The sequence below is a fragment of a genome, unplaced genomic scaffold (genome assembly GCF_019419815.1).
Source record: "Pyrus x bretschneideri cultivar Hongxiangsu unplaced genomic scaffold, Pyrus_bretschneideri_v1 Contig117, whole genome shotgun sequence".
NCBI lineage: Eukaryota > Viridiplantae > Streptophyta > Magnoliopsida > Rosales > Rosaceae > Pyrus > Pyrus x bretschneideri.
In genome coordinates, this window is record NW_025999410.1 from 539,352 (window position 1) to 557,038 (window position 17,687).

The following is a 17,687-nucleotide window of genomic DNA, read 5'->3' on the forward strand; positions in this document are numbered from 1 at the left end:
CGGTGAATGAATCAGCACATGCTTCAATCCGCCGTTTCTTCCTGGGTCATATGTACTCCAGGCATCTGGTATCATCTTTGGGGAAGAAGAAAGAATTGAGTATTTCGAAAGGCTTTGCTGGGAGTGCGCCCTCAGAGGTGAGGGAGAGTTGGGCATTTTTCTTCAAGTTTGCCTTGCCATAAAAGACGAAGGTCGACATATATAGAGATAATATCAAGTGGTGGTATTGTTCTTTTACCCTTGTCGACAAACGTTTTGATCCCGCAAATTCGGTTTTTTGAAATAGTGGCGCCTCTTCGATCTTTGAAAACGCCTCTTCGATTTCTGAGCAGACGCCTCTTCGATCTCTGAACGACGCCCTTTCGCTTTCTGAACGACACGTAGTAGTGCAGATGTGGCTCTTTTGACAAAGCTGCACGCGTTTTCTGAAAAGCAGAGAAAGCGTCGCCGAACTTTGCGCTTGTCGGCTAAAGATGTGTAGTTGCGATGATGGCCTCCACGTGTTGTCTGAAAAGAAGAAATCTTTTGACAAAGTTGAACGCGTCTTCTGAAAAGCCGAGAAAACGTCGCCTAAATTACGCCGGAAATTCCGGCTTTTTGAATAGGTGGACGCGTCGCCTTGGCTTTTTATAGAGCTATCGATCACCACAACAAACACACTCTGAAGATTTCCTATTCTTGAACATCGTCTCCGGCCCTTTGAAATTTTAACTCCATCCACCCCTTCTCTTTGAACACTTTTGAAAAATGGCAAACCCATCGAACCTTAGCTTAGAATTGAGTCTCAGCAGTGATACGGGCGCGCCGCGTCAAGGTAACGTATGGCGCCCTTCTTTTTTATCTTCTAACGGTCCTCTTACAGGTGAAGACTCCGTGATGCAGGACACCACAACAGCTACAATAGTAGCTAGGAACCTCCTCACTCCAAAAGATAGTAGGCTGCTGTCAGGACGGTCCGATGAGTTGGCCGTTCAAGAGTCCCTCACACTTAGTGTTCAGTGTGCGAGTTCTGTGTCCAACATGGGCCAACGCCTGCTTGCCCGCTCCCGTCATGTGGAATCATTGATGGCAGAGGTGGAAAGTCTCAAGCAGGAGGTCCAGCAGCTGAAGTATGAGAATAGAAGTTTGCACGTGCTTGCAAACAACTATTCGACGGGCATGAAGAGGAAGCTTGATGAGCTGCAAGAGTCTGAAGGTCGGATTCAAAGCGACCGTCAGAGGTTTTCGGCTTATCTCCAGAGGCACCTTTTTCCTGGGTCATCCAGCGTTTGGCCAAGTATTGAGGCCTGGAATGCTCTAGCTCCGATGCCTCCCGCTCCGATGCCTTCCGCTCCGATGCCTTCCGCTCCGATGCCTTCTGTTCCTACGCCTTCCGCTCCTACGCCTTCCGCTTCAAGAGTAAAGCCACGTAGTGGGGCCTCAAGCAAACAACCTCTGTGAAGGCTACATCTGCTTTATTTTTTAATTTATTTATTTTTTTTATTTTTTATTTTTTTGAATCAATCGGCATGGAATTTATCTTTGAATGGGCGGTGATACTTGAAATGATCCAGTAATGGTTTAAATTCAAGATTGGATGCCTGAATCATTAACAACATGTTAGTATAAAAGAAAATTGAAATTGGAGGAGGTGGCTTACTTATGTGCTCCGACATGAACTCAAGGATAAACACATCTTCTTTGAACATTTCAGGAACTTTGCCCTTGGACAGATTTGATGTGAGGATTGGTCCTTGTCTTGTGTCATAAAATTCAACTTCTTTGGGGTTGTTTGCCTCAAGAATGTCCTCTTTGATGAATTCATGATATTCCCTACTTTGCACCTTTGGAAGGGCTTCCAAGATGTCTTTTTCACTTTCTTCTTCCTTGGAATTCATGAACCTGCAAGGAATAGGGATATTAGGTGGAATGGGGTTAGAATTAATTAAATTTGGAACAACCTTACTTGAATTAGATGGCGTAGGAGCAATAGGTGCCTCCGGCAAAGGTGTTTCCACCCTTGCCGTGGGTTGGGTGTATTCCTCTTCCTCAAATTGCAACTCCTCATCCACTTCTAGGCTATGTTTGGACATTTTTAGGTCAGCTCCAACCTCCATAGCACTTCCCAAAGTGATAGCATTATGGATTTCAAAATCTTCCTTCGAGTTTTCAATGGTTGAACTAGGGAGTTCGCCTTGGTCTCGAAACTGTTCTACGAACTCCGCGATCTGCCCAATTTTCTTTTCCAAGAGGTCCAACCTTTGTGGTGTCTGGATAGGCGTTGAATAGAACTCCTCATATGGCTGCCAATATCCTTCTTGTTGAGCCTCATTCTCTTGATTTTGTGAGCCCTGCACCAAACAAATTAATTCATTAAGCTTTTGATTATAATCTATTGACGAACTTGAATTTGGTTGGGCATATTGAATATGAGGTTGTGGTGGCTGCCAATATCCTTCTTCTTGAACATGTTGAGCTTCCCACCACATAGAGTTTGAATGATCACTCCAATTTGAATTGTAAGTATTGGAAAACAAGTTATTCCTTGATTGAAGATCAAATATATCAACGCTTTGCAATTGGGACCGTTCCATGAGCTATGACAAAAGAGAAGCATTATCAAGTGCCATGTTGTTCTTCTCTAGTACTTGAATTCAACAAATAAAACACAAATCAAAAACTAAAACTAAAATACATAACAGAAACGAACAATCCAAGAGATTAGCAAATTTGCTAATCCCCGGCAACGGCGCCAAAATTTGATGCGAGAATTAAACGCACACAAATTAAACCCTCTTTTTGTCAATTGTAGTATAAGTATAAGTAGGGATCGTTCTGGACCGGGGATTAGGAGGGATTGTTAACCACTTGGATTTGACTAAAAAACGTAAAATAACAATATGAAACACTATACTAGACTCAAGGAATGCAAAACTAAACTTTAAAACACTAAAACAAACCAAAAGACTCAAACATTACCCAAAACACTCAAAACTGCCTTAAAATCACTTTTTGGACAGTTTTGAGCACTTTGGTGAATTTGGACGAATTTATGTGACAAATTTAATCACAACACTTATAAACACAAACTAAATTGATTTCTAACTAATTCGACAAGAAAGTAAAGGGGGATTTTGGTTTTGACGAATTTAAATTAAAAGAACAGATTGTAAGTAAAAACAGATAGTAAAGATGAATGTGATGAAATGGAATGAATGGATGATAGAATAGCTAAGGGGTTCATCTCCATACATGTTACACTTGCATAATAAAACGATTTCCAATTGCATTTCAATAAACCGTGAATTCTCAACGCTCCAAGTTAATTAGGTCCGCTTAAATTAACTTTCAAATCTTCCTAACGTTATTGAATTGGATGATTGCATACGACAACCCAAAACATTCCCCACAAGTCCCCTACATGATTGCATAATAGAGATACAAGCAAGAATCATTACGCTCTATGAAAATTATAAGTGTTGACGAGGCATTCGTTACTATGGAATACGCATGAAACTTATGCCAAGAATTCGTTTAACGCGATTGTTTATAAGCAACCTCCACTACTTGTGAATATAAGTTCGTAACTATTAGGTGAAACTCACTTATATTCTAGCGTCATATTCATGCATGAAAATTAAGTGTGCACTCTCAATAAACATACATAAATAAGTTATCAATAAAACAGTTAAACGAATTGAATCCACAACTTATGAAACGCAATTAGAAGTAATCAAATCAAAATGCAAGCATAAACATATATTTTGAATTCCCCCCTAGCCAAGGGGGGTTTAGTTCCTCATAACTTTGAAATCAAAGAAACACCTAAACATTCCAACAACTCAAACTTGAATTGTATGAACGTTTAGGCCCTCTTCTCTTCCATTCCTCATTCGTACAAAACAAAGAGTATTGAAATTAAACATTGAAATCAAAGAAACACCTAAACATTCCAACAACTCAAACTTGAATTGTATGAACGTTTAGGCCCTCTTATCTTCCTCTTCGTTGTAGCACAAGGTCTAAGGATAGTTTGATGGTGTGAATGGTTTGGGGAGTGGTTGGAGTGGCTGCAATGGAGGAGAAAAGTGTTTTGGTGGCTGCTGCAAGGGTGTGGAGAGGTTTTGACGAATTTCTGGAATATGGAAGAGTGAATGAGAATGAATGAGTGTGTATGAATGTTGTGTGAAGTGTGTATGGTTTTTATAGGGAGATGAATGGATGGGAGAGGGAACATGACAGCTAGGTTAAGTGAATGCATGTGCAAAACAGCTAGGATGGCTGAAATTGTAAGGGGAATGCATGTGCAATGTTGGAAATCTGATGGGAGAAAAGTGGATGCATGTGTTGGCTGATTTAAAGAATGTGAGGGAATGATGAAAGGGGAAACATGACAGCTAGGATGAATGCATGTGGAGTGCATGTGCAATGTTTTAAAGGATGGAATGCATGTGAATATGCTAGAAATCTGATGGGAATGAATGATTAAATGTGAATGGCTGATTAGAATCTAGGGTGCATGTGGGTTAGAAATGCATGTGGGTGAATGTTTGAATGATTAAAGGGGAAACATGACAGCTAGGTTGGTTGGTGGCTGCCATGGAGGTGTGAAATGATGAAATTGCACAAGGGGAATGCATGTGCACGGTTTTGGTGTGGAGAAATGATTATGGATGCATGTGTTGAATGATTTCTTGGTGAGGGATGTGGAGTGGCTGGAATGATGAAAGAATAAAGGGTGCATGTGGGTTAATTAATTAAAGGGAGTGCATGTGCAATGTTGTTGTTGGTGCAATGATGGAGGAACAAGTGCATGTGGCTGAAATGTGGAAGGTGTGTGGCTACTTCAAGTAGGAATCCTTGTGACATCAACTCTTCAATTTCGTCCATTCCTTTTGCTCCAAGTATAAGTTATCCCTTCTAAGTCCAATTTTGCTCCAAAATGCTCCAAAATGCATCTTTTTGCTTCCTTAGCCACATGAACCTAAAAACACACGAAAATGGCTTAAACGCCAAAAACAACTATGAATTAACAATATAAATGCACGAAAACAAGCTAAGTAAGTCGCCTAAATATGCTCCTATCATCTTCCACGGCCTTCTTTGGTTGCCACTGGTTGGCCGGGCTGGCCTGCGCTTCTCGTCGCCGAGCCATGCAATCTATCTGTTGACGACGACGTTTTTGGGATTTGGACAGTGCCGTATATAAGCCAGTCGGAGAATTGTAACTGTACCAGCGTTGATCTGATGTCCTGGGTGGTTTGAAAGTTTTGCCATCGGCTGGTGAGCCCGAACTGTTGGTATTGCGCGAGTAATAATCCTCATTGTAGAAAGGTGCGTCGAAATCCAGACGCCGCCTGACCGAGGCCTGGTCTTTCGGCCGTACTTGTGGGTCGAGTCGATCAAACATTTGACGTCGTGGACCGTTACCAAGTCTCTTTGGTGATGTTACAGGGGCCGTGGGGGGTGTTGAAGATGTCTTCTTCCCAAGTTCAACTGGTGTTTTACAATGATCACATAAAACTGTTGATTCATGAGTTCCGTCGGAACTTGACCTTGGCATAGGCTCATCGGCGGGCGGCCCCGATTGTTCCGTTGGTAGTGCATTTGAAAATATATCAAGCTTTAGTCTTGTGCGACCATTCCGTTGACGGACATGTTGCACCGGGACGTATTCGGCCTTCCCTTTGTTTTTAGGAAGGTGAGCATCCACCATACCAATCGTTGTTGAAGGGAAAGGATTAACGTCGACCGCCATCTGCTTTTCCGGAAATTTCAACTTTCCTTTTTCGATCCAACTTTGAATTGTGTCCCGGAACACAACACAATTATTGGTTGCATGCTTATTAGAATTATGATACTTGCAGTATATCTTTCCTTTTAATTCATCAGCCTTAGGGATAGTATGTCCCGGCCGAAGCTTGATGATTTTTGCTGCCAATAATTGATCGAAAATTGCATCAGCTTTGGTGATATCAAAAGTGTATACTTTTGATGACTTATTCATTTCCTCGGCGGCCAAACGAGTTTTGGTGTCTTTGGAATTTACTTGCGCCAAAGCCTTGCAAACATAGGGTTTGTCTATTACTATCTCGGCCGCATCCACACTAGCATACTGGGGGTCTTCACTTTCGGCTGATGCATAGCTAACTGTGGGATTCTTATACAACGTCCTCCGGGATGGTGACTTTGATATCTTTTCTTCTCGGAGTAGATAATCATATTGTTCAACGTGTTGAGCAAGTTCATACATATCTCGAATATTTGCCCCCAGAAACTTCTTTTTGTACTCCACGTCTAATCCGTTGAGGGCGATCCTGACAAACTCCACTTCGGGGAGTGGTACTCGGCACCAATTCCTGGCCGACTTAAACCTTGTTAAGTACTCCATTGGAGATTCGTCGGATGCTTGAGCCATCCTGGCCAAGGATGATACGGACATCTCCATCCCTGGCCGATAGAATTGTTCATGGAACGTTTCGACTAATTCTTCCCAACTCTGCACAGAATTGGGTGGAAGATTAATGTACCAGGCGAAAGATGAGCCTGTCAGTGAAAAATTAAACAAACGTAGTTTGTAGAAGTCGCTATTGACGTCTCCACACTGCGCTGTGAACCGAGCCACATGTTCTAATAAGGATAAAGACGATTCCCCGGGGAAGAGGCTGAAATCAGGGATCTTAAATCCTCGTGGGTATTCAAACCTTTCTACATAAGCCGGGTATGGATTGATGAATTTTGGAAACTTCGGCCCTTTCTTCAGGGCCGAGTCAATCATTCTCTGGACTTCGGTCATGTTTACGGAAGCGGCTTCTTCCCCCTGGCTTGGTCCCTCGAATCTATTTCCTGGTCCTCTTCTTTCTAAGGTGACTGGTTGCGGCCGAGCGGACCCTCTCTCGGCTGGTATGGGCACATTCGTCGAGAGCTGCCGAGGTTGGCCGACCTGGCCATCTTCGAAGGCTTTACTAACCAGTAGTTCAAGCATTCTGGTCTGTGTATCGTTGTTACTTCGTATTGCTTCTAGCAAATCATTCATCTTTTGACCAATTGACTGCTTGACCTGACGATACTGTTCATCCAGTCGTCTCCTAAGGAATGTCCTAGTTGGTGGATCGAAACCTTCCCCACCATCGTCATCACAATCTTCCACAATCCCTTCCACAAACATTCCAGCCGTTTGATTCGGGACTGCTGGGTTATGAGGTTGCCCGCCGAGACAGATTTCATTCTCTCGGCGTGTTACACTTGTGGCCTCGGGCGGCGCAACAATGATCGGATTTTTTGTAGGGTGCAACTCCTGCCCAAGGCCTTGCACTGGCAAGTCAGCTGTTGACTTTCCCATGGTTGTTTTCTTCTTTGTAGACCGTGTTTCAACGGTCATGAACTCCAAAGGTTTAGCACAAAGGTCCCACCGGGCGTGTCAAAATGTTGACTCTAAAAATTACAAAACCTACGTGGCGCGCAGGCCGAGTAACTAATAAGCTAACTATGTCCTTCGGTCGGATGCGGGGCGTGCCAACTCGTCGGTCGAGCTTGGGCGAGGAGTAAAATTTGTTGATGTCGCTTTGGGCGCGTCGTTGACTTCTCTATCTTGCGATTGCGACCGAGGAAGGAACGCTCTCGGTCTCTGGGTTCTACAGCCTGAAGACAAGGTTGCTAATTCTGCAGAGTTCACAAATCGTCGGAGCCCGATTCGGTCACTGTGATTATATTCGTAAGAGTATAAGCACGTCGAATTGAGACCAAACTATATGGGCACAGGTACTCAAACGTGATGTATGTTTTGATGGTGAACGTAGTTCGGCCGTCGGAATGCCGAACCCTGAAACTCACTTGCGAGTATCCAATCATAAAACCACTCGGCGTCCAGTACGCCGAGTAATGCAATTCGTAACTCCTAACTATGCCGAGAAGGCTAGTAAGGTGACCTCTGCCAACAAAGGTTCGAAAACCCTTCTCGACCGAGACTTAGATAGATAACCGGTCGACCTCGACGCAGTGCTGTTTATCCAAACTGAAGGTGCTTCTTGGTCGGCTGATTCTGCGGCAGCAATGCTGTTTATCCAAACTGAAGATGCTCGCCGGGCGCTTCCACAGTGGTGTTTATCCAAACTGAAGGTGTGTCGGTAGGAAAAGAAAAGGAAAAATCTCAAGGTGTTTGAGAGGTTTTGCGCTGGGCAATTGTATGCTGATTTTGAAGGGCCTATTCTGTTGCATGATTTCTTGTATTTATAGTGCCCCATTCCTTGAAACCAATTCTGATTTGGATTGGGAATCCTTGTCCCATTTCGCCTCTAACTCGAACAAACCTACTCCTACTGGGATTCTGAATTTTCCTTCTTTTCGGGACTCCATTCCTTGCCGGTCGAGAATCCTGGTCGCACTAGGACTCTCTCGACCTTTTCTATTCATCCGGACTACTTAGGATAGGATTTAGCCGACCCTGCCAGCTGGCCCGGGATTTATTTATTCGGCCCATAGTATTTATCATCACCTTGGGCCGAGCACATCCTGCTGCTCGGCCCAACAATAATATTTTGGGCCCAAACACTGATACACACAAAATTTTGTATTCCAAGGTAATCAACCTAGAAGGATTCTCTTCGAATCCTCTTTGTGGGGATCTTGAGAATCATCTAATCACATCCATTTATCATACATTGTACAGTCAGAAATTATTGTAAGTTTTTTTTATTTAAAATTGAATACAAAACCGTACCTAACAAAAACTAATTGCACGATGTACGATGAACGGATGTGATTGAAGAATCCCCAAAATCCTCGTAAAAAAGATCCAACAAGGATCCTCTCTTGTAATCAACGAGCAGAATATTACCACGTAAGCAATTGCGTCCCACTGAATGAAGAATATTTTACGGCACGCTGATCACGGGAATAAAACTCCTCTAAAATGCCAGACTGCGTCCGTGTTCCCCAATTTCGATTCGTTCCTCTCAGAAAATTGCAAACGGAGAAGAACAAAACAATTCTTATCTCCACCACCCCTAATTTTCAAATTTCTCAAAATTTCACAAATCCTCAGCAATTTTCACAAGCAGGCAGGCCCTCTCTCTTTCCCCAGGCACGCAAATCTCCCCCCCCCCCTCTCTCTCTCTCTCCGTGATCACACTTTTCTCACTCTGGTGGTATTTGCAGGGAGGTAAAGGGTTCTGCGTTCAAGATCCGATCTCAGACCCATAAAAGGATTCAAATCCGTTTGATCTCCGAGCCCATTCATGCGCTGAGGCGAAATCAAATCTCGCACAAAGATGGGCATTTTGTTCACTAAAATGTTCTCTTCACTGTTTGGGAACAAGGAAGCTCGGATCCTCGTCCTCGGATTGGACAATGCTGGCAAAACCACCATTCTCTGTGCGATTTCACTGCCCTTTTGTGTTTTTTTTTTTTCGATTTTGTGAAGTGGGTTTGTGCTATTTTTTGGGTGGTTTCTGACTTGCATTGGGTTTTCCCCAGATCGGCTCCAGATGGGGGAGGTTGTCTCCACGATCCCAAGTTGGTATTCCTTTTCGTTTCTTCGGGTTCGGTTGTTTATGGGTTGTATTTGATTTTCTTGTTGTTTGGTTGCTCACAAATTACAAGATGAAAATTTGAATGTAACAAGTCAATGTACTGCTTGAATGGTAGCCTAGCGAGTTTGTGCAGCTTACCGTGTTCCTCGGATTAGAAATTAGATATTTTGTTAAATCATCTCTTTTACTTGGATGCAGCGATTGGATTTAATGTTGAGACAGTGCAGTACAACAACATCAAGTTCCAAGTCTGGGATCTCGGTATGCCTATATATACCCTACTTGTATCTTCAGTAGGCATGAAGTGAGATATGCTACTTTGATTCCATATTGTAGGAGAACAATGACCTGCTATTTAGAGTATACCTGAAGTTGGAAATTAGATGTGCTTTGATTTAATTAATTTTGTAGAGTCAGTATGAATGTTAGGGGTAAAACTCTTAGTGAGGCAAAAAAACTTGGATACGTAATTCAATAACCTTATAATTGTAACGGTTGTAAATTTGAATACTTAGTGGATCAGAGAACCAGATCCATATCCAAAACAGTAGGGTTCAAACTCTAGTCATGTTCGATTTAGATTGTACTTGTTGATCCTATTTCAAATGACTTATGAGAAGCTGATTTATTGTTGGAATCACATGAATTTTAGTACAATATTAAGGAGATGGTTTTGATGTGATTCACAGCTTAATTTTATGCCTAGGCGACTGATACAAGCTTGAGCTTGATTTGTTCCTTGAATCAACAAACAGGATTGAAAGACACCATGGCTTGAACTTAAGCTATTCATGACTGGATTGGACCTCTATAACCATATTAAGGGCTGGTTTGGTATTGCTGTGCTTTGAAAAAAAGTTAATTCTGCTGTGCTGTGAGAATAAGCGGCTGTGAAATAAAGCAGCAAAGTGTTTAGTAAATTTTTTTGTAAAAGTGCTTTTGAAAAAAAAAAAAAAACAGTATTATAGTGTTTGGTAAACTTTTATGTAAAACAGATGTGAAAAAAAGCCGATTTTTCAAAGCTGGGTTTTGCAGCTTCTTGTTTTTAGCTTTTTTTCACCCAAAACTGTGAAAAAAAGTTGAAGTTGAATGTTTACCAAACACAAAAACAGCTCCCAGCTTTTTTTGATACCAGCTTTTTTCAGAATCATCTCAGTACCAAACCAGGTCTAAAATGGATGCTTTTACCAAAATATTCAAAAGAAAATATGTCGTTTGGTTCTATCAATTTTTCTTCTTTAAGACCATGATCTCTATTTCCCCAACTGAAGGCGGATGTATTAGGCCTAACTTTGATCACTCCCTCCCCTCCCTTTCTGGTGGTTGGCTGTGTTCATGTACTTAACGTAAACAAAATTATCAGTTAATATGAAATGTACAAAGTTGAATAATCTAGTCTTTTATCCTGTCATTACAGAGAAGTGTATATTCTTATCTATATTCTGCGTGTTTGAATGTGTTATGCTTTGCTTGTTGGTTTTTGTGGCTTAAGTGGAGTTTGTGTTCATGTACAGAATTATTTTAGTTTATTGTATATTGAATTTTCTTTTAAGGAGGCAGTATGCTATGGTCATGATATTTTGGTTTTAAACTTTGCCTTTCATGACTACTGGTGCATTGTTGTAATTTTTGGAAGCAATGTTAACGTGTATTTCCTTCTGGATAATGGAAAATAACTCTAAAAGCTCTTACATCATTTTCACTACTTATATAATGTTTTAATCTTTAATATGATGGATAATAACTTTTAAAGCTCAAGTTATGGACTCATGTCAGTTTCTTGATAAAAATAAAAAAAAGAGAAGTCACGTTTTTGCATTGTTCTAATAAATTTGTTATTGTTTGCTTATACAGGTGGACAGACAAGTATCAGGTATTGTTTCTTTGACTAAATGGTCTTTTGATATGGTTTGATATTTTGTAAACTTTTCTGTATTTATATTAATAGAAGTATAAGTTATAATATTTTGTAATCTGAAGTGCCAGATGAATCTTGATCAGTACATATGTTCTAGCCTTTTAAAGTGAATCTTCATTGAGGATTAGAAGAAAAATATCATAAAGGGAACATGTACTTGTATTAGAAAAATATCATAAATGGAATATGTACTTGTATTTTATAGGATTTATTGTCAGAACCCTCTGTAAGCTTTGCTTGATTGAAGTTTCAGTATAAATGTGGTTCTGTGTTTTATGATTATTAATTGGATCCAGTTCGGGGTGTTGCAATATCACTTTGATTATTCTGTATGCCTGAATTCACTGTGTAAATATCTTTCTTTATTTTATTGAAATGCTTTGATGGATGCCATTAGTGTCCAAGTAAATTCATGTTGAGATATAGTTTCTCAAGCCAAATTGATCTAATCTAAGGGTGCTTTAGTCTCAACTACACGCTATTAGAAACTTTATGCAAAACACCTAATTGTTGTTAGATAATAGGGCTTTGCCATGGAATACGAGGGATAGATGATGATAGAAGCCTTTTATTTTTTAGCTTGACACGGGACTAAGTTTTAAGATAAAACATTGATATTTATTAGCATTGCAGCTTTATATAAAAATAACTTGGCTGGGTAACATCTTGTTTTCACTAAGGACACCCAAAAGGGAGATCCCTGGATGAGCAGTATGGATACCAGTTGTAAGGGGTAGGTCAAGGTTTGTTTTTCATTTTTTCCTTTTGAATTGCTTACCCATAAAGAAAGTATCCATAGGATGTAATGCTTTATGATTAGGAATTATTAATGAAATTCTTCATATGATGCGCATCTTGAGCATACTATTTTGTGGTACAGAAACTCTTTTTTATAAATTTTAAGGTATGCGTATTGTTGGGTCACTTTGAGTATCTTTTGGTTTGTCACTCCCAGTGATTTCTAAGTTAACAATAAGCTCACCAGACTCTATATTGTTTCCTGCCACAGGCCATATTGGAGATGCTATTTTCCAAATACTCAGGCCATAATCTATGTCGTTGATTCTAGTGACACCGATAGGCTGGTAATAGCTAAAGACGAGTTTCATGCAATACTGGAGGTAACTTATTGTTGGCTTGGATTTGAATATTTAAAGTAATTTTTTGGAATATATAGTATAGGCCTTCTTCTGCGTCATGTATTCTAGCTTCCGTATTGTTGTCAGTGCTCTGTTGCTGTAAATGTAAATATAAGGAAAGAGAAATTGATATAAGAAGTTTGTTTAGAGGGCATATAAATAGATCTAGTTGGAGCCTCTGGGAATCTTAATAATAAAGTGGAAATTCTTTGTAGTGCGAGAAACTTCTGTTAATGTGAATTCTTGGCCTTGGATGTTTGTGATTCCATAATTCTACTTTCTTTCTCTCACTCCCTTGAGTTTGGCTTTTACTTATTGATTGTGTTCTTTATTTATGTATATTTGTGCATTTGATAGTGGTTTTATTGCTTTTGAGCCCTTTGGCAGGAGGAAGAGTTGAAAGGTGCAGTTGTCCTCATTTTTGCCAATAAGCAGGTTTGTGGAATTTCCTGTTAGATTTGCATGGTTCGGTGAAAAATTGCTGTTTAATCATTTGAATAATATGTATATGTATAAGAACAAGAAAAATGTCATTTGTTAAAAAACTTTGAAAGGGCAGCAGTTCTTACATTCAAGGTTCAGTTTCATATCTTTGTATGTGCCTATTTTTTTCATTGTGATCATTTTTATATTTTCTTTGGTTTATTAGGATCTTCCTGGTGCACTTGATGATGCTCCAATAACTGACGCTTTAGAGTTGCACAAGATAAAAAATCGCCAGTGGGCTATTTTTAAAACTTCTGCCATAAAAGGGGAAGGCCTATTTGAGGGCTTGGACTGGTATGAGTTTCTTTTTGTCAAATTTTCTGTAATTCTATTTAGAAATGGTGGATGTGTTCCTGTGTAGTTACACGTGTTCTACACATTTATGTATCCTAGAAATTTTCAACAGTTTTAAAACTGGATGACACTGAACTGACGTTTAACTGGATAAAGGTTGAGCTAATAGTTATTACCTATTGTCTTGGCTTCCCTTGTGAAGAGCAAAGGGGAAAGGAAAAGTCGGGTAACTTATTGTTGAGTTATATGCTCAGTGTCCATTATTAGAAGCCACATGTCCCAAAAAGCATTAGTTGGTACTTTAGTTGTCAATAAGGTGTTTATAACGATTTTAACCATGAGCATCATGCAGAAACCGAGCTCGTAGAACGAATTTGATAATTTCAGAGTTAAACTGTCAGTGATGGTAAATTAAAATTAGACCTCCAACTGCTAAGCTAGAACAAAAAGCGAGTACTAGTAGTTTTCACATTTGTTGTATACATGCATAATATTAACTATTTATGCTAACACTGTTCCCACTAACGTAGTAGAAATTTCAAGGGTCCAACATGAAGTCATTAGGATTCTTTATCCATTAATTCCCTTCTGAAACCATTGACTGTAATCCTGGTTCCTGCCTGATATGCATTCTGTTTGAGTTTTGCTATGGGAATTGTTATTAGCACTAAAGTCATCATGCACTCCTACGTCCTTTATTTTCTTCACTAGGGAGGACTGCAAGGCGACTTTTATGGAGTGCCAATAACTGTTATTTTTCCTTTTGAACAATATGCATAGTGCGGGTTGGGGGGATTTTTTCATAACATAATTTTTTTGGTGTGCTTAAATATAGTTTTAAAACTTTGTACGGTTGCAAGTGATGATGAATTTTCAATTTCTTTTTAGTTTTCAACTTTTTTTTTTACAATATACTTGTTAATGTAGGTTGAGTAACACACTCAAGTCCGGAGGTGGCTAATCCATCGGTTTTGGGAAATCAAAGCTTACTTCTGCGTAGACAGGTCAGAATTTGGGAGGAATGACGTTCTGATAGAAAATTTCATTCAAGACTGCAGTTATGGCTATTGTCCTTTGCCGATTTTTCTTCTGTTCCCATTTTGGAGCAAACTACTGTTATACATGTAAAATTTGGCTCGTATTTTAGTAAGTTTCGTGTTTTTCTGTGCTTTTAATCAGTTATGCTAGGGTTTGTTTTGCTTGTGTTCTTCTGTGGTTGGGATATGTAATTTTTCTAACCTTGGACATGGAAGTTGACCAATATTGTTTATTGCCTTCGGGTTGGTTCTTTTGAGCCGAAACATGAAGAAATGAACCTAATGTGTTTTTGCCGTTGTATTTTTCGTACCTGTCTTAGTTCAGAAAGTAAATTACAAGGTGTTTCAAGATTGTCATTTATAGTTCATGGGAAACGACATTGCAGGGGAGATTCCTTACCAGAGAGGTATGGTCGTTGAATGTCACTATAACATATTTGACCGTTAAATAGGCGATTGTAGTACATGGATGTATTGTACGAAAGTCCCATGTTCACACTATGCGTTGAAATTCATGAGAGAACGATTCTTTAGATACGTTACAAGGAAAACTTACTTATAAGCTCATGCAAGGTCTCTCCTCTTAGTGTGTAGCAAATTTTCAAGCCTTGCATGTGGACACACAAATGGGGTGATGTGGAGCACATGTGGCTATTCGGCTCAACACAATGAGAAAGGTCCGTTAGTCTTTTAAAAGTAGTTGAATCTGACATTTCGACCGATTTTTACATCAGAGAATGAATTTAGCTTGAGGGAGCCACATAGGGCAAAGATCCTGGGACTTGTGCTAGGAATGTGAGCAAAAGTCGAATTTGGCAGGGGATAAGATGGACAAGGAAAAAGTCTAGGCTCGAGAGAACATTGGTAATAGTTGTTTGTAATACCCAGAACTGTTACAAAATAGGCTTCCATTGGACTTCGGGAGGACAATGTTATGTTGATGAAATTACGAGAACTTTCACATATAAGTTGACCAACATAAGGACGCTGATGCAACATACTAGAATTTTCGGAAGAGAAGATGATCTTCTCTACTGTGTCAGAAAGACGGTCAAAAGCCTCACTCCAACAACATTGATATTGTGCTTAACTTGTTAATTACAAATTGCACAATCCATTAGGTGTGAAGGTTTTTTCACAAAAGGTCACGGTATTAGTTGAAATGGGATTCAGATATTTAAACTATTATTTTCTTAAAGATACGATCGATGTAGGATATTTCAACAAGAAGTTCATCAGCTGCATGTCTTGTTAGTTGTTCCAATGTTGTCAAAAGTTGAACCGGTGACTATTCCTTTATTGTGATCCAAACTGAATCCATTATCAGTACCAAAACCACCAGCCTCCGAAAATGCTTCTCTTATAACAGATTGCCAAGGAAATGAGTTAGGCTTGAACGCAATAGTTTCTTCAACTCACTCATAAGACTTGTTAACCAAATCCATGTCCGATTTAATTCATAATTCGTTGTAGAATGACATGTAAGCTCTGGTGTAGACTCTGGTATTGATTACGCTAGCGCCACCAAGAACCCTGCATCTAACAGTAGGAATACCGTCTTCTGTCATGATCCTTTCAACCGGTGTCTTTCCATCATCTTCTTGTTGGAGATAGTATATAAACCCATCTTGAGTCAAGTCGGATTTGTTGCAGGAAGACCTCCCCTTTCTAGAACGAGCACAGAGTTGTTTGCTGATAAAGTTGCTGCCGATGGACACCCTGATGTGCCACCTCCAACTACAACGTAGTCATATTTTTTTTCTAATGGAAGATCAATGGCGTTGTACACAAATTTTTAAGCCGGATAGACTTACGTTTCTCGTTGAAAGATCAGCAGACTTTCTTGTTTCACCTATAGCTATACTTTTTCGGTTGTGCATGTTCATTAGAGGACGTTATGCATGTATAGATACACACGCAACCGAGCGACCACTAAAAAGTTGACTTTTCTCCCTCTACTCGCAGGACCCAAACCTTACATGGAACAAGCACTCATGAAATGAATAGGCAGCAAGTGACCTTTTACCACAGTGGTGGATATGTGTTGAGCCCTTTCATGACGGCGTGGGTTCAAATTTCGTCGGTGGCTAATCTAATATCTAATATAACAAAATCTATTGGTTTGACAAAAAAAAAAAAAAAAAAAAAAAGTGAATAGGCAACATATATGGATTATCCACCACGTTGCTTAGAGGCCAAATCTAGAGGTACATTCCAATTTTCATTCAAAACAGATTTTCAAACACCTCTTTTTTCTTTTTAAATTTCTATGAATTTATGTTTGTTGATGTTGTGAATAATATATGGATGGCCCATATGAATAGTCTGTTACTATTTATGCACAGTATTTTTCCTATTCATTTGTGGAAAATCTGTAAAGTTGATAGTGTTATCTTTACTTATAAAACGAATGAGGCTCACATAAGAGGAAGAGAAAAAAAAGAGAAGATGAGGAAGAGAGAAAAGAGAGGAAGAGGAGAGGGGATAATAGAGAGAGAGTTATTTTGTACTCTTATTATTCTAAAGTATAATGGAAGCACCACCGCTGCCTTGAGGACGTACTCCAGTCACACTGACTGTAGAGGAGCCTCGTAAATTTTTTGTCTTCTTTTATTTATTCCACTGCACACACTGTCAAATTTACAACATGTTATCAACACGAGAAGCTCTTGTGTCAGTGGAAAGCACAACACCATAAATCCAGTGAAGCACTATCTACCTCTCACCTCCGTCAACTAAAATCTCTCAGAATAAAAGGTATGTCCATTTTTCGTCTCTCCTCGCGCCAGAAGCGCCCCACTGAATTCCGGTGAGAATTGAAATTTACAACGACCTGCAGTTGTCACAAGATAAGAAAACTTGTACCTGACAACTGGTTTCTAGAGATCCTGAAGAATCTCATCAGACTTGGAAACCCAGATCGCGTTGTTTTCGACGGATCTCGAGAACTCCCATGAATACTCGATTGTCTGAGATAGTGATGGCAGGACTGACTCCACATAGGCCACCCTCTCTTGTACCTCCATCAACCCCGAGGCCATCTATGTTCCTGTATAGAAGTTCTTGCTTCGCGATGCCATATTCTCTGGACCATGCAAGGAAAATTGAAGAAAACACGAGGGTGGGAAATGATATTCCTTATCTGGCCTCTCCCATGGAAAAAGTAATAGTCTGTGGGTTTTTGCAGAAAGAAAAAGGGGCAAAAGCAATGGAATGATGCATCAGCACATTTTGGAAAAGCATAAGACAAAATAATAAAATAAAAGGAAAAATGATGGTGCGTCAGACACCATGTGGAAACCAA

At 39.9% G+C, this 17,687-nt stretch overlaps 1 protein-coding gene and 1 pseudogene across 2 annotated transcripts; one reads left to right on the forward strand and one right to left on the reverse strand.

Moving 5' to 3' along the window:
• The first annotated feature begins 8,902 nt into the window (after positions 1-8,902).
• Positions 8,903-14,684, forward strand: LOC125474065 (ADP-ribosylation factor 1-like). 2 transcript variants are annotated; one of them, XM_048577498.1, is made up of 9 exons: positions 8,903-9,061; positions 9,136-9,351; positions 9,454-9,492; positions 9,708-9,770; positions 11,364-11,382; positions 12,437-12,548; positions 12,954-13,001; positions 13,216-13,346; positions 14,274-14,684. In XM_048577498.1, exons 2-9 carry the CDS (start codon positions 9,249-9,251, stop codon positions 14,305-14,307), a joined length of 549 nt encoding a protein of 182 aa, XP_048433455.1. In that variant the 5' UTR covers positions 8,903-9,061; positions 9,136-9,248; the 3' UTR covers positions 14,308-14,684. The 2 variants fall into 2 exon arrangements, with proteins under 2 accessions (XP_048433455.1, XP_048433456.1); XM_048577499.1 differs by having other exon boundaries at positions 8,903-9,038.
• An 884-nt stretch (positions 14,685-15,568) lies between these two features.
• On the reverse strand, positions 15,569-16,175 carry LOC125474067 (annotated as a pseudogene).
• Between the last annotated feature and the right edge of the window lie 1,512 nt (positions 16,176-17,687).

Coding starts and splice junctions, on each gene's coding strand:
- LOC125474065 (XM_048577498.1), top strand. CDS start 9,249: ATGGGCATTTTGTTCACTAAAATGTTCTCTTCACTGTTTGGGAACAAG. Junction 9,352..9,453: donor TGGCAAAACCACCATTCTCT/GTGCGATTTCAC, acceptor GGTTTTCCCCAG/ATCGGCTCCAGATGGGGGAG. Junction 12,549..12,953: donor AGTTTCATGCAATACTGGAG/GTAACTTATTGT, acceptor GCCCTTTGGCAG/GAGGAAGAGTTGAAAGGTGC.